Raw genomic sequence first — 15,696 nt, forward strand, 5'->3', positions numbered from 1 at the left:
GACCATTGATGTTCTCGATGCTGAACTGGACTAAAGTTAACATTGGCAGCTCCTCTGTTCATTAGCAATGTTTTCACTCTGAAGAAGAGGCTGTGGTTCAGTGGACCCTGCCCAGAACCAAATGACCTTAGCCGTCTACAATAGCTTACAGGCTATGATGCCAGCAACCGTAACTGGGAATAAAAACAGCCAGAGAAATGAACTGTGCACCAGAGGGTTGCTGAGGTTTTAGTGGAACCACAGTATATCCCTTCTGAATGTTGACTATAGTTTACTACTCTATAGCGAAGGCAAACAGGGCAAAATCACTCAGTTAAAGACGGAGGAAGAGTTTCCAAGGTTTGGTTCTGCAAAGTGAAGATGAGTGACGGCTGTGAGGAGCTTTGGGAAAATTGTTTGTCCTGCTGAGTTGCAGCAAGATGCTGATGTTACTGAAGGGACAACAATCTTTACCTTTGACCCAGTCACCGGATGATCATGTAGCTCTGTACAGTCAGGTTCAGGAGACACACTGTTAGTCTGGCTGTCAAATCACTGGATCATTAGAATCTTTAATAAATTTGGCCTCTGGGTTGAAAACTAAACTAGTTTCAGTTTTGTTTCACAGTTTCATCTTCTCTCTCTAGAGCAACAAGATCTGTCGAATTGACTCTTGGTCCATGTTAGTTGTCCAGTTTCTGTAATAAATTAATCAAAGCACCTTAATTATATTCTAATGCAATCATCTTTTCTTGTTGTTGTTCCCTCAAAGCTTCCAGGAGTACAAAGCTCTGCAGATCCTGATTGGTCTGCTGACTGAACAGCCTGAAGAGGTTCTGGTCAATGTAGTGGGAGCTCTGGGACAGTTTGCTCAGATACCAGCTAACAAGTCCATCATCTGCAACGGTGGGGGCATGAGGGCTCTCATTAATCTGCTCAATGGAACAAACCAGGTATATAACATTGGTTCTCCCTGCAGTTCCTGTTCAAACTCCTTGTTTTATTGATCCAACATCTGCTCTGTGTCATTTAACCAGGCTCTGCTTGTAAATGTAGCAAAGGCTGTGGGAGCTTGTGCCACAGACAGGGACAATGTGGTGTAAGTTTATCTCTTCCTTTTCAATGTTTCATGCTCTGCTTATATTTACAGTAGGTCCATGAGGCACCTGTTAAAATGTGATTAGTGGCTTATTTCCACTAATCAGTGAATCAGCCCAAACTCACTCCTGGCTGTTTATTGATGTCATGTGTTTTTACAAGGAAATGAGACCAATTGTAGGATGTAAACACAGCCTCATTAACCTGTCCTGGGCTGCTGCTCAGAAAGATTCCTGTAGTTTTCATTGGGAACTGTGCAGGTAGGCGTCTCTTTCATCCCTAGCCCAATGACCGATTTTAAAAGCTTTGTTTATTGTAGCTGCTGTGTTAAATATGGTTGTGGTTTCATTCTCAGTGTTTTACTATAGCCATGCGGTCGCTGAGCTGCTCAGACTAACGTGCCTAAAGCCCTGCCCTGTCCAAAACTCCACAGCTGGAAAACCCAGAGACGCAGTCTAGAGTGGTGACTTTCTCTCTTCATTTAACCTCAAGCATCATGGAGCTTCCATCTGCGCCTCATTGCTTTTATAAACCTTTTCCAGGCTATAAGAGCACTGGGTAGAAATATCACTGAACCTGTGAGTTTATGGTGTTAGCTGCTTCTGCTGTGGTACGACTCTGTTACATTGGGAAACAAACAAACCCTGAGCTGGATAAAAATGAAGCCTGTCTAAATAAAGCTGCTGACTGTGGTAAACATGACACAACCAGAGATGATCAGACATCAGATCATCATGTTCTCCATGTTCTACATTTTTACAGCACCTCTTCCAGTCTGTCAGCCTGCATCTGTCAACATCTCTTATTCAAACAACCTTTGTCTGGATGTTGGGCCCGGTGGCTTGTTTCCATACATGTTGAGTCGTTTGCAGAGCAATTAGCATAACTCACAGTAGATATTTATTCCAAACCAGAACTGACAAAAATGATGATGTGTGATAAAACCCAATCAGCTGCAACATGTTTGTCCCTGCTGGACATCATGTTACCAACAAAGTTTTTGTTCTCAGATCAAACCTTCTGCTGATCACCACAGTTCTTCTCTCATCATGATCCTGAATCAGGGCCATGATCACTTCCCAGTTTTCCATCAGATCTTCCTGTTTGTTTTCATTCTCCACCAGTGTGTGGTTAATGACATCACACTTCTTCCAATGAGTCCAGTGGAAGAACAAGAGTGAAGACGGGTTTTTATTGCCTTCAAGGTCTGTGGTCTCCCCTCTAATCCGTCACTGTCAGCTGCAGCTTCATTGAAATCCATTTCCTATCTGCACCATGGGAAGATGGAGCCGTTTTGGAGGATGATATGAAGCTTCACTTTAATTTTTGGTCCTGGACTGAAGAGGCCCTGCTGACTGGAGTCTGATGTTCTGATCCCTCTGGACTGATTTCTGTGCAGAAGGAAGACAGATGGAGCAGAGGACATCCCTGATGAGCGTCCACTCATTTCAGACATGAAGACACTGTGATTAGGGAGCGTTTAGGTCATTATGACGGCATCAGTGTGGGCTTTGTTAGTTGAAGCACACATGGGGAACATGTTCCATGTTTTTATAGCAGACAATGGAGGGTCTGTGGTGTAAATCTTTGACCTCTCAGAATCAACTCCAGTTTGAAACCAGTCATGTAAATGAAATGAAATCAAACTGCTGCTTCAGAAAACTTCACTCAGACTTTTTGAAATACAGAGCTACCTGATGTTTGATGGCAAACATGCAGTTTTGGCAAACATCAAGTCAAAGTTTGTCTCAGCATCTATTTATAAAGCCACGTAGGAAGAACTAGATCCAGATGTGTGCTGGTTGACCTCTGACCTGAGCTTTTCTGAGATTTTTGTGGAAAATGAGTAGAGTGGGTGGGCCACAGGCCCTGCAAAAGGGCTAAGTGGGAATAAAAAGTGTTGAAATGAATTTCTGCTTCCATGCTGTTTACTTCTAGTCATTGTTTAATCTGCTTCTGGTTGGTCTGATGGAGCCAAATCTTCACTTTGATTTGATTCTAAAATGAAACGATTCTCTGTGTTTGCCTCAGAATCATTGACCAGCTTGATGGAGTCCGCCTGGTGTGGTCACTGCTAAAGAACCCCAATGCAGAAGTTCAGGCTAGTGCTGCATGGGCCATTTGTCCGTGCATCGAGAATGCAAAGGTAAAGTAAAGATGCGTTTTTGTAGATCTGGGAGACATGAAGTCCATCATTGTTCCTCATCTATGCAGAATGTTTGCCTCTTAAATCATCTGGTCCACACATTCATCAATCATACATTTTCACATTAAAGGCTTGTCTCAGTCAGAAGGCAGGAGCCTGTTTCTGTCACCCAGCTTGTCTCTCAAGCTGCTGCTTCTGCTGGGAGGTCAGCAGAGGCAGAGCTGTGTCAGCAGAGGCTTACATGAACCCTGGGCTAATATGAAGCAGAGGAGCTTCCTTGGCACACTGGGATTGATGAAGTGAGGAACAGACTGAGAGAAAGTCTGTAATATCCTGTGGGTCTGATTTCCTTCCTGAATATCTTCCCTCAACATGCTGAGAGATGGTGGACCATGCAGCTTCTGTGAAGCCACTTCTACAATAAAAACACTATGAAACTGGAACAGCTACATGACCATAAATGCTGCTTATATCATTTTAGCTGCTGCTATGTTTACTTCAACATTAAGAGCTTTTGTTGGTCGATTTTCTGTCATGAAAACAAAAGATCTTGCCTGCATTTAGACATCACTATAACTGACATTAACACTGCATGTTACAATATATCTGTGTCTACAATATAAAGGCCAGACCATCTGCTGGAACATAATTTGTCAGACATTAGCTCAGTTTATATGGAGCTGTTTTGTTACATCAGAAGTGAAATCATGAAAAATTTTAAGACATTCAATCAGAACAGAGCGATCCGACCCGCTCAGTCGGTATCAATAATCATAAACACATTAGCAAGGTTATGGTTTTACCCTTCTCTTCTCAACAACAGGTGTTATTTGGACATCTGCGTTCCAGTTTTGAGGGAGCTTCATAAAGACAGTTTCTTTTTGTTTTTGCGGACAAGGCAGTGACGAGCTGAACCTGATCCAACTGCTTTACTGCCGTCTTTGTTTAGATGAAAACCCAAAATGTTTGAGTTGGCAGATTGGTTGTAAATTTATGACAGAACAGTAGTATAAATGCATTGTTCTAATACTTCATGCAGTGATGTTGCTGCTCTGCATACACAGATATCTACAGGAGCTACACCATCTGTCTGTACGTTATTAACTGGAACTGATTTTATTCAGTAAAATGAATCAAACTACAGAGCAGCAGGTCCTTCCAATCAAGTAAACAGATGCCTCTCAGTTCCACATGATGAGGTGTGTCATTAATCTGCCTGGTTGCAGAAGCACATTTAGATGCTCGGTTGATTTTTCCTTTGCATGTGAGCAGTGCAAGTCCTAGAAGTCTGATTGGTCCAGAGAAGAGCCTCAGAGCGTTCTTCTGATCTCAGCTTCATATCAAACACAACAGATAATGTGTTTTCTATTTCATTTCATCCTGAGTAAGAGTGGAGGGGGAGGTTAGCAACAAATGTCTTTCCAAGTGCAGCGTCTTAATGCAGCAGCATTAAGAACTGGGGGCCCGTCCGGGGCATGAAAGGGATTCTGGGTAGTCTGTGGCAGCTGGTGGCTTGAGAGAGCTTCCTCTGTCGCAGGGACTCCCAGCCAGCCATCATCAGTATTCCTGAGGAAAAGCTTCCTGTGTGTCAGGGGTCTGTGGCCTTGGCAGCTCCCTCACTGGTCTGCACTGTGCACACGCCTCATCCTCTGGCATGGCATCACAGGGCCCATACACTGCACTGACTCCTGATCCCAGCTCTGAGCTCCCTGGTGGAGGGGAGAACACTGAAGTACATCCAGTTCTCCCTTAGGAGTTGATGAGCCAAACTGCAAATCAGCTTCTGCTTTTTATCTTTGCTGAATTTCATCAAGTTGCTTGATTTAACCAGAAAAATGTACAAATTTGATTGATTCAGGACCACAGAACCATGTATCAGCTGCTGACATACAGACGATGTTGAAACAGACTTGACTTCAGTCGACTTTGTTTTCCATTTAGTCGTCCAAAATTAATGCTTTGAAAGACATTTCATCTGCATCTTAAAAGCCCTGAACATTACAGATTGAACCACCTTCATGTGTTCTTCTATGGCAGTGATATGGTCTGTTGAGTTTTTAAACAGCAGCCTGCTGCTCCAAGTTCTGCTGAAAGCAGCCTCTCTTCCTCTGTGGTTCACTCTGTTTGGTAGGAATCTCACCACAAGTGGTTCAGAGTCTTGTGGTACCAGCTGGTACCAGGAACTCAAACCTGGAGGGCACAGAGTCCTCACTGTGGAACAAAGTTTACATGTTGCTTTAAATCTGTAAATCCAGTTTCAGAATCATTGGGACAAGTTAGGATATAGGAAGGAAAACTCAACAAACCAAACAAACTACAGGATAGGCTTGGACTAATTCCAGTTCTTCATCCAGACTTCCTAAATGTGATCAACTTAACCTGCCCTCCTCTCCGTTTCCACATCACTGTCCCTCCATTGCATCGTCTCCTGTGTTGACCTTCACTGAGCAGCAGCTAATGTGTGTCTCTGTGACTGCAGGACGCCGGGGAAATGGTTCTCTTCCTGATCGGTGGACTGAAGCTGATCATTCAGTTACTGAAGTCACAAAGCAACGAGGTGCTGACGAGCATTTGTGCCGTCATCGCTAAACTAGCCAAAGACAAGGAGATCCTGGGCGTCCTCTCTGATCGCGGAGCTGTCCCACTGCTGGCTGGGTTGACTAGCACAGTAAGAACATGTCACTACTGACAACAAAACAGCTTGTACTGTCTGAATACCAAGATTCTGTCTGTTTTACAGTCAGGTTGAGGTTTAGTTGGTGTTTTGCTTCCAGTTTCTTCAGATATCAGCTGAACTGGAGGATGTTGTTGGTCAAATATTTCTTCCTGTTCTCCTCACTGCAGACTGATGTCAGACTTCGCTGCCACCTGGCTGATGCCATCGGCCACTGCTGCACATGGAGCTCCAATAGGGCATGCTTTGGTGAGCATAAAGCCGTTGGCCCTATGGTTCATTACCTGGAGTCGAACGACAGTTCACTCCTCCTTAACACAACCATGGCCCTGTACCAACTGTCCAAAGACCCCAACAACATCATCACCATGCATAAGGAAGGAGTCGTCCAGGTCAGTTGGGCTTCCTCCTTATTTGTTGCTCACTTCCAGTTTCCAGTCTGTTTCACAGTCTTGAGGCTAATTTTAGCATAGCTGCATTGAGGAAAATGTGCTTTGGTCTCCTGCCGCCCTTGTTTTAGTGATGTGTGAAAAACACAAAGTAATAAACTTTGAGAGTCCGAGACTATTTTCAGAGCCTTTGACCGATGGAGCAGAAACAGTCGGTGGAAACAAGCCTCCACTTTCCAGCCATCATGGGAATTGAGAAAAGCAAACAGTTCAGTGTGTGCTAAGTGCCAACCCTGCACTGGACCCTAGATGCCATTGCAGCACAAGGCAAAGGACTGTAGCTGGGGGCAACTGTTGCTAAGGGCTGTTGCTGGACCTCAGGTCAGAATGCAGCAGCAATAAGTTTCAGACCAAGGACTGATGGAGAAACGGCTGAGAGCTGAAACCCATCCATGGTTCTGTTTATTTTCCTCAGTTGGTTACATCCACCAGCCTTTTCATTGAGGCCATCATGTCTTCCAACTAGGACAGGGGTCCTCAAACTTTTTCCTGTGAGGGCCACATAACGTTTTCCTTCTCTGGTGGGGGGCCGGAGTCAGTTTGTAACAGAAAAAGTGTTACGATTACAGGAGTGCCTAAATGTAAAAATATATTGTTTTCCAAAAAGCACAATCAAATAACCCTCTCTGGGTTCTTCACAGAACAAGTCAGGAAATAAATAATAACACTATTAATGAAATAAATAATAACCAAATAACCCTCTCTGGGTTCTTCACAGAAAAAAATCCAGGAAGGATTATAGTCGGTATTTTCCGAACTATGAGCCGCACTGGACTAACCCCAAAGTTTTTTTTGTTTTTTTTTTTTAAACCAGTAAACATACACATATAAGCCTCAGATATCTCTGCCGCTCCAGGTTTTCCACAACGATGCAGCAGCAGCAGAGGGGGGCGGACACCCAAAATTTGAGTCATAACAGATCAATTGAATATCACATTTATTATGGTTGAAAAAGAAAAAAGTTGCCAAGATTAGATTTAACAGAACTGATTACGGTAATTTCCGAACGGTAACTGTAACTGTAACAGTAAAAGTTCTGATTCTTCGTGTTGCTACTAGCATGTGCTAAATCAGTGGTCGCAACCTGTTTATTACCGCGGACCGGTCAAGACTTGGACATTTTGTTGCGTCCCGGGGGGCGGGATGAACAGTCAGATAAGGCTTCTGCGTGTTGGTGTTCTCCCTAAATACTGAATAATATGCCCTATTTGAGTTGTCTTGGCCCTTTTATCGCAGCCTGTGGGGTTTTTCCCTGACTTGGAACGAGAAAACAACCAGCTGAATGTGACAGGTAGCCAATCAGAAAGCGCGGTGACGTAAGAACAGAGGGGAATCCCAAACAGCTGACATATCGCTCAACTGTGAGTCCGGTGGATATCGGACATGATATGTGGAAATGTTTATTATTATATGTAAAGGTCATTATTATATATGTTTATTATGTTTATTCAGTTAAAAATGTTAAAAAACATAGTCACCTCCAAATAGTGCAGCAAATACAGCGGCTGCTTCTGTCGTCTTTCACAGTGGCAAAACTACACATTATTCAGGTGGATGCGAAAAGTTACCATAGCGGGTAACGTTTATATATCCTTTCAAAATAACAGAAGCGCCACAAAAACGAACATTTCACTTTCGTGAAAATTTTAACTCGCGATAATGACTAAGGGGAGCCCTGAGCTTGTTTCTATGCAACGAGACGGTTCCATCTGGGAGTTATGAGAGACAATAACACCCGAGGTGTGTTGCTATATCCACAGCCTGCTTGGTCTCTACCTGGCAAAGCAGCTTGAAGCTTCATTGCCTCATTAGCAGCCGGTCGCCGCATGTTACGCAGAGCGGGCTTGTAATGTGGCACTCGCCTACCGGTCCGGGATAAATCCATTCTCCTGTCTCTTCTCTGGGCCTTTTTCCCTTTGCAAAGAAACTTTTCAAAGACATCTGATCTGTTTCTTACTCATTTTGCTGCTTGTGGGACTTCCAATGATTCACTTCCTGCTAAAGAGCCCCCTGGTGGTTGAAGAAAAATCCACATATAAACGGCTAATAGTCCGGAAAAAAACAGTAAATGAAAAAAAAAAATCTGAATGCTCTCTGGTATTGTTCAGAGGGCCGGACCAAATGTGGAGGCGGGCCGGATCCGGCCCGCGGGCCGTAGTTTGGGGACCCCTGAACTAAGAGCTCGTTCTGTATTTTCCTGCTCAACTCCACACACTCTATTTGTGTCTCACAGTAAAACACATTGAACATTAAGACGATGCTGTGACTAAAGGCTTGTTATGAAGGATAAAATGTTCATGTTTCAGCATGTTGGTAAAACCTTTTCTGTCTGATCCTTTCATTAAATGAGGTTTTACAGAAAAAATACCACATAAAAATCCATCTGTGACCACAAGTGTGTGAAACGGCCTCCCAGTACCAACTGGACTCTAAACTCGGAGCTGGTTCTGCAGCTGGAGCCAGATGTTCCCATGTTCATTGAACTGGTTTACTTGAACTCAGAAGCAGCAGCCATGATGGTTCAGCTGAACTGAACCTCAACGAGTTCAACCCAGTTTACAAAAGCTGCTGAAATCAAATGTGTTTAGAGTTTGATCTGCAGCAAAAACTGGACCATTCCTTTATGTGTCTATAGTAGTGTGAAACACTCCTCCTTTTTAGTGTGGGTGTGCGTGTGTGTATGCATGTGCTTGTTATTAATGTTGCAGCTCACAGTTGCAACACTTCGCCATGAGGTATTTTTGGACTTTAAAGAGCTTAAATCACCAAAGTTCTTGTAGCTGCAGCAGCTCAGCAGTTTATCTGAATGTCAGACATGGAAACACAACACAGATCGCCTCATTGGTCAGATTGAACTTCATCTCAGCTCTTCTGAACAGGGATGCTGATACTAACCTGTCTGAGTCCAGAGAAAACACACGGTGTGGGAGTTTGTCCGTCTCCACAACTGAGTGTGTTGCTCCAACTTTGGACTTCATGATTTAGTGAAATCATATTTTTTTCTTTTTCTGTTGGATAAATAATGAAAACAACCAGAAATGCTGGAGCTGCTTCTCACAGGGGAAATGCACTCCAACCAAAACACCTGAGAGAGTAACTAGCCTCTAGGATTGATCTTAATGTTCGCTCTCAGGATCTCCCACTTTCCTCTGGATGAGCCTCGTTTTGTGTTGTGTATCAAATCAAGCTGCCTTCCTCCTGGCCTGTATGTTGCCTCCAAAGTTCTGGGAATTGTTTGCTGAAGCCATACATCCATTCAGACGGATTCAGACAGCTGCTTGTGTTAAACAGCCTCTTTCATAAGCAAAGCTTTGTGAAGGAAATTGCTGAAAATTACTAAATGCAAACCGTAATTATTGGTCATTTTCAGCTGAACGTTTTCCAGAGTGTAGCTTTTGCCAGGTCCTGGTGTGTATTTTAGGATTTTACTAATCTAAATGAGAAAAACGTTTGCTCTTTAGTTGCTCTGAGTTCACCTCTCACCCTGGCACGGTGTGTTTTCATCTAATTCTTCTCTCATGTTTTGTTCTTCTGGAGATTTGATCAAATGAGCCAAAAGAGGAACCAGGAGTACCTGGAGATTCAGCCTCACAGTTTGCACAAAAACTATTTTCAGCTTGTGGCTGTGCTGAGCAGATGATACAGGAGCTGTGGCTCCACCTTTACTAGGACCACCATAATTTTAATCCAAAGAGGGGAACGTCTCAGAACCTTTGACTGAAGCTTCTGTCCCTCTTGTTGTTCAGCTCTAACAGACTCTGGGTTCAGCCTGAAACTTTCCCTCCTTTTCCTCTTTGGAGACCCAGAAAAAGCAGCTCAGCATCTGTGGCTGGCTGGAGGCTGCAGGGAATGTTGTTTACCTGGACTTCTGCACCAAGTTCCCCTCGACCCGGCTGAACACAGCCGTCTGTCTGTCCTGTTTGCCTCCACAGTTGAGTGTAAAACATGGGGAAGCTGGGAAGGGGAGCTCTCTGGACTCCCTGGAAACATCTTCAGAACTCCTGCTGCAGTTTTCAAACGCTGAGCAAGTGTTGATGTTCCTTCATTCAGGGAATGTGTAACAAATGCTGGATTATATTCCCAGAGATCCCAGCTGGGAGGGAGAGATGGAGCTGGAAGAAAGGCTGCAAAGAGAGACGTGCTTATCTTAGCCTAGCTTTGCTGTTCAGGAGACCTTATTTGGCCCCGTTTGAATAACACGCCACGAGGCTGGCAAATAAAGCAACCCTGACACTTCTCAAGCATCCTGTTTTTCACTAAAGAGCCTTGTTTAGGGAGATGCATGTTTTCTGGAGCTGCTGGAGGGAAATGTGCTGCTGGGGCTCTGATGAATACGATAATAATCCTGCTAAATGTGCCATAAATAATTCTCATCTCGAGTTTACGAAGAGGATCTGACATGTTGGTCTGCTGCTCACCTTCGTCCCCAAACTAATGTGATTCTAGTCGGGAAGAAGGATGTTAGTTTCTCCGTTGAATTGGACTCAAGCTGTCCATCTTTCCTTTGTTTTTCTGTCTCTGTTTATCTTTGTGTTGAAATTCATAGGAATGTTTTCTCTCTGCCCCTCAGTCTGCTGGTTATCCTCATTAATGTGGAGAGTTCATGTAACATGTAGAGAACCTGATCAGCTGGTGGAGATCAGACAGAATTTAATTTAAGTTGCAGCTCATCTTGTTGGACACAGACTCAGCTGATGTCTGATTGAAAGCTGAAGACAATGAAGAGTCAGTTTCTGCAGGGACATTTTTAAAGCATGTTTTTGAATGTAACTTTTGTTTCAGCTTAAAAAACATCCAAATCACTCTGAACCACATGGACCAAAGAGTGAAGGTTCTTGCTGCCGTCTGTCAGAGATGATCATGCAGAATTGACGCTGTTGTTGCTATGGTTACACCCACCTGTTTCCTTCAGATATAAAAATAGTGACATTATCATGTGTCCTATAGAAAAACGTACTGCACACGGTTTTAAATGTTTTTTTGATAAAAGAGGAAATTTTGCAAAAAGCTCCAAGTGTTTCAGATCTGCTCCATCAGAAAATCTAAGAGGAGACTCAGATGAAAAGTCAACCTGTGATGATGAGAGTGCCTTTATTTATCCTCTTGCTTCTGTTTACCTGGAAACTTTCATCTTGACCTTCTTGTTTCTATCAATGACATCATCATAAGTTCATCCAAACAAACCCTTCTCTTGCTCTCCTACAGTCTGGAATCTATGATGATCAAAATAAAAGATTATTTTTGATTCTTCTTTTGCCAAATGTGTTTTAAAAGTGAAACACTTTGGAGCCCCCGTCTCTGCTTTTGTTAAGTGATCCAGAGGAGACCACAATATCTAAACAGCCACATCTGCTTCTGGGAGCTCAGTCTGCTGCCATAGTTTATATCCATGTGTACTTATATGAACAGACCCAAAGCTGCAATGCAGCATTTATAAAAATGCAAGAAAACACTTTGGTTCTGTTGAACACACTGAGTCTAAATAGCATTTTGTTAGCAACAGTGGAGAAGAAATGTTGCACTGATCTGCTTTTAGGTGCAGATTTGTGCACACTGTGCCACTCTGCAGCAGGTCTCAGCAGCTGAAAGCATTCCGGTCAAATCAGCAGCAGTATAAGGAATGCACCAGTCACTTGGCTGGTTTTACAACAGAGCTGAAGAAGACATGAAGCGGTCACTAAAGAAGCGTTTCAGAGGCAAACTGATCAAACTCATGGGAAAAAGGACTTGGATTTAAAAAGGAGTACCGGTAAGCTGTTCATTTGATTTTACTGGAAATGTGATCTGGTTTTGTTTGTGCATTTGAGTAAAAGAATTTGTAGTTTTTTATTGAAGGAACAATATGCACTGCTGTTTTGTAAAATGTATCTTTATTAAAATCAAATCTAGAATATGTATTCTATGTATAAATGTGCTTCTTAAAAAAAAGTTATATTCTAATTTGAATATTGTTTGACTTCATGAAGTTTAAACACGAATTTAGCTACAACTGTGAGAAAAGTGCCAAGAAATATCTGTAGAACAGCAGTGTGTTGTGCTTCCACAGCTTCCTCCCTCTGATTCCATTTTTAGTTTGAACGTTTATTAGAAACTGTCAAATCTATTTTATAAAGCAGCTCATTTTTTCAGTCAGTAAAATTTAAACTCATTTTGGCCTGCAGGAATCATCTGTGTCCCAACACACTAATGTTGCTTTCAGTCAGCAGCAGCTACAAAAAATCCCAGTGAGTTAGAGAACAACAGAAAAGCTGCCCAGGTTTTTTCTTAAACTTGTTCTTTTTGTTTCTGTTGCAGATTCCTTCACTAATCCCATCTCTTTCTGTTCTTCCAGCTTGCAGACATTATATTTCTTGGGATGTGTGAGTGGTTATCATTGCTGCTGATCTGGGCTCGTCTTCTGGTTCTGTTTATTAGAAACAGTCTGGGTCGGGCTCCACAGCCCCTCCATAGCAAACTGTTGGCTTCAATCATGGATCCTCCTCTGATCCTCCTCTGCTGTCCTGGACCCACTAAGCTCCGAGATGCTGGGCTCTCCACCTCAGTCGCTGTAACAAAGTTTAAAGGGATTTTCATCAATATGTGCTGCATGCAAGAACAGAAAATTAGTAAAACATAGAAAATATGTGGCTGAGATCTTCATATCTCTTTGAAGTCTAAGCACCAGCAGCTGCTTGCAGGGGTCACTGGAAGAGCATGATGAGGGAAGAGTGGCTGAGATCGCTGGTTTCATGTGAAAATGGAACTTCCTCTACAAAACAACACAAACTGATGAAGACAGAAACTCCGAGGGAAAATCACAGAATCAATACAACAAGATGGATGGTTACTGCTACTTGAAGTGCTGTGAGGAAAAAGTCCTAACGATTTTTCAACTCTGAACAAAGTGACTTCACCATGTGGAGCTAACATGTGGAGTTTACCTGGAAACAAAGCAGTTAGGTTGACGTTCAGGGTACATCAGCTCTGGAGAAGCTGGTTCTGTTATGATGTCCTAGGTTCTGATCCATCAGACTCTCCTATGACTGCTAAACAACCCGAGGTAGAAACGGCAACATATGACATCACATTGTCATACTTAATGTGGTCCAATAGCTCAGCTTCTGTTTGCCATCAGGATGAATTATGGACAAAACAACCAATCAGATGAAATACGGCAGAAAGAAATGATGGAATCACTCAGTGATGAAAGATTGATGATCCCCACGAGACATCTGTCAGCTCAAAGGATTTTAAATCACGACTCCAGGAAGGATTTGCACCAAGAACATGTTGGTTGTTTCCAGTCAGCTGGGTCTAGAGTTTGGAGGAAGTAGCAGCAGAAAGAGGAGATTTTAAAACTGAAAACACACAGAGATTAAAGAAGACGTCTGAAAATCAGGACAGAAAACTGTCAACACCGTGATTTGGAAGTTGGAAATGTACAACAAAAGAAATAAAAACCAAATGGAAGAAACAAGAAACAGTTTGTAACTGAACTATAATAAATCAGCTGAAGGAAAGTCAGACATAAACCATCATTCAGGTGCTCTAGTGTGATCTGAAATACTCAATCTCTTGAATGTGGTTGAAATAACATCACCCCCAAAATGCCTGTATGTCAATGATTCCACAAAAACATTGCTGTCCTCATGATGGTTAAGATGGTTAAGATCATTTCTGCCAGAAGTGTCGGCCAAAATTCCTCAGTGTTGATGATAAAGAGTTCCACAAATACTTGATGTTTCTTGTTCTTGTCGCTGCAAAGGAAATGACTTTTTCTGTAGGACCTGGATAATCTGGACAGCTTTCATCTTGTGAAAATCATTAACTGCATAAAATCATTTGCAATAAAAACTCATCTGAGAGTAATATTCATGAGGATGATCATTTTCCATTTAGTGACACTTCCCAAAGTTGGTTAAGCTACTCAACCAATTGGTCTGTGGCTTGTCATGGAAAAAAATATTTAACAAGAATCTGGATGAGAAGAAGTAAGACATTTATTAAAACCCTTGCAAAGTGTGATCAAAATTACAGAATCAGAGGAGTCTATCAAGACTGTTTTAGCTAAATGCTGATTCTGGCTGCCTTTTATGGGTTCTGGTCAGCAGGTTGTTACTCTTTCTGGGTGTTTCCCAGCAAAGAGAAGAAAGGCTTGATTGGACAACAGGTGTGAATCCTTGATTGTTATGTACCTAGGATTCCGTGTAGCTCATCACAGGTTCAAGTCCCGGACCACTGACCTTTGCCCCATGTCTTTCTCCTCTCACACAATCCTCTTTCCTTTCAATTTCCTGTGAAATAAAGGCTACTAGAACCAAAAATATCCTTTAAAAAAACTGCAAGCTGGATTGTGAACAGATGGGAAAGTACAGAGAATGGAAAAGTAACTGAGGAAATTCTGTTCTGTGACTTTTTAAGCTGTTATTTTGGTTCATTTTTAATTGTTGCCTTTATTTTTAAAGGCAACAATTAATTGTTGCCTTTATTCCTAAAGGCAACAATTGTGTCATAAAGACGTATGTCATTTGTTAGAGGATTTGGTAAAGAGTTTTTGTTGCAATAGTTGAAGCTGCAGAGCATCTTGGGTCTGCAAAGCTCCTCAGCAGATATCCACCGTCTCTGACATCAGAACTCTGGTGCCAGGCCTCAAAACTCATTACTTGTCCAAGCAGCCATTGAATGGATACCAAAGAAAGCAGATGCCAGTGTAATTCCTGAAGTCCAGTCTGAGATGAAACAGAGCTGTGAATAAGGATCGCCTGCAGACTCCCCGTCACCGATCCCTTTGGAGTTGGGACATCATGATTAATGTTGGTCTACCTGTTGAATGGTTTTATTCAACCACAGAGGACGACAGACAGGCAGCAGTCTGAGGTGGATTAAGATTAAAGAGAAGCTGCAGCAGGTTGCTGCTGAGCCACTGGTTTGGATAGCAGCAATAATGTCAGAGGAGGTAACAGAAGTTCACCTCAGGCCAGAAGTCCAACCTACAATATTGTGGAAAACCTGGGCAAATAAACCCTTCCTGACCTTAATTAACCCCATTATATGACTGGGTCAATCATTGCATGTTTGCCCAAATTCTTAGTAAAAGTCAGTTCCCCCTATTAAATGAAAATAAGCACAAATAAACAATAATCACACAGAGGCTGAACGCTCCAGATGGTTAGTCACATCCCTGGAATAACTACTCTGGATAAACCCCAAAGGAACCCACAGCTGAGAACCTCAGAACCTCTGAGTCATGGGCACATAATGTGACAGGAGTAATCAGCTGTGGCATGGCTATTTATAGTCCAACTATTTCTTCTATTTGTCTGGATTTCACTAGCAGAGAGCAGACGTGGTAACTTCAGCTTTAGGCAGAT

At 42.6% G+C, this 15,696-nt stretch overlaps 1 protein-coding gene across 1 annotated transcript; it reads left to right on the top strand.

Annotated features, from left to right (window-relative positions):
• The first annotated feature begins 735 nt into the window (after nucleotides 1–735).
• Nucleotides 736–14,194, top strand: LOC145549382 (armadillo repeat-containing protein gudu-like). Its single transcript, XM_081601640.1, has 8 exons — nucleotides 736–932; nucleotides 1,017–1,078; nucleotides 3,109–3,223; nucleotides 5,703–5,891; nucleotides 6,068–6,289; nucleotides 11,916–12,095; nucleotides 12,508–12,570; nucleotides 12,678–14,194. Exons 1-6 carry the CDS (start codon nucleotides 894–896, stop codon nucleotides 11,961–11,963), a joined length of 675 nt encoding a protein of 224 aa, XP_081457766.1. The 5' UTR covers nucleotides 736–893; the 3' UTR covers nucleotides 11,964–12,095; nucleotides 12,508–12,570; nucleotides 12,678–14,194.
• The last annotated feature ends 1,502 nt before the right edge of the window (nucleotides 14,195–15,696 follow it).

This window comes from Poecilia reticulata, chromosome 20 (genome assembly GCF_904066995.2).
Source record: "Poecilia reticulata chromosome 20, P_reticulata-male-v2, whole genome shotgun sequence".
In the NCBI taxonomy this organism is placed as follows: Eukaryota; Metazoa; Chordata; class Actinopteri; order Cyprinodontiformes; family Poeciliidae; genus Poecilia; species Poecilia reticulata.

Excerpts from the sequence above, each read along its gene's own strand:
- LOC145549382 (XM_081601640.1), top strand. The coding sequence starts at position 894 with ATGAGGGCTCTCATTAATCTGCTCAATGGAACAAACCAG. Across the intron at positions 1,079-3,108 it reads ACAGACAGGGACAATGTGGT|AATCATTGACCAGCTTGATG; the intron begins GTAAGTTTATCT and ends TGTTTGCCTCAG. Across the intron at positions 5,892-6,067 it reads TGGCTGGGTTGACTAGCACA|ACTGATGTCAGACTTCGCTG; the intron begins GTAAGAACATGT and ends TCCTCACTGCAG.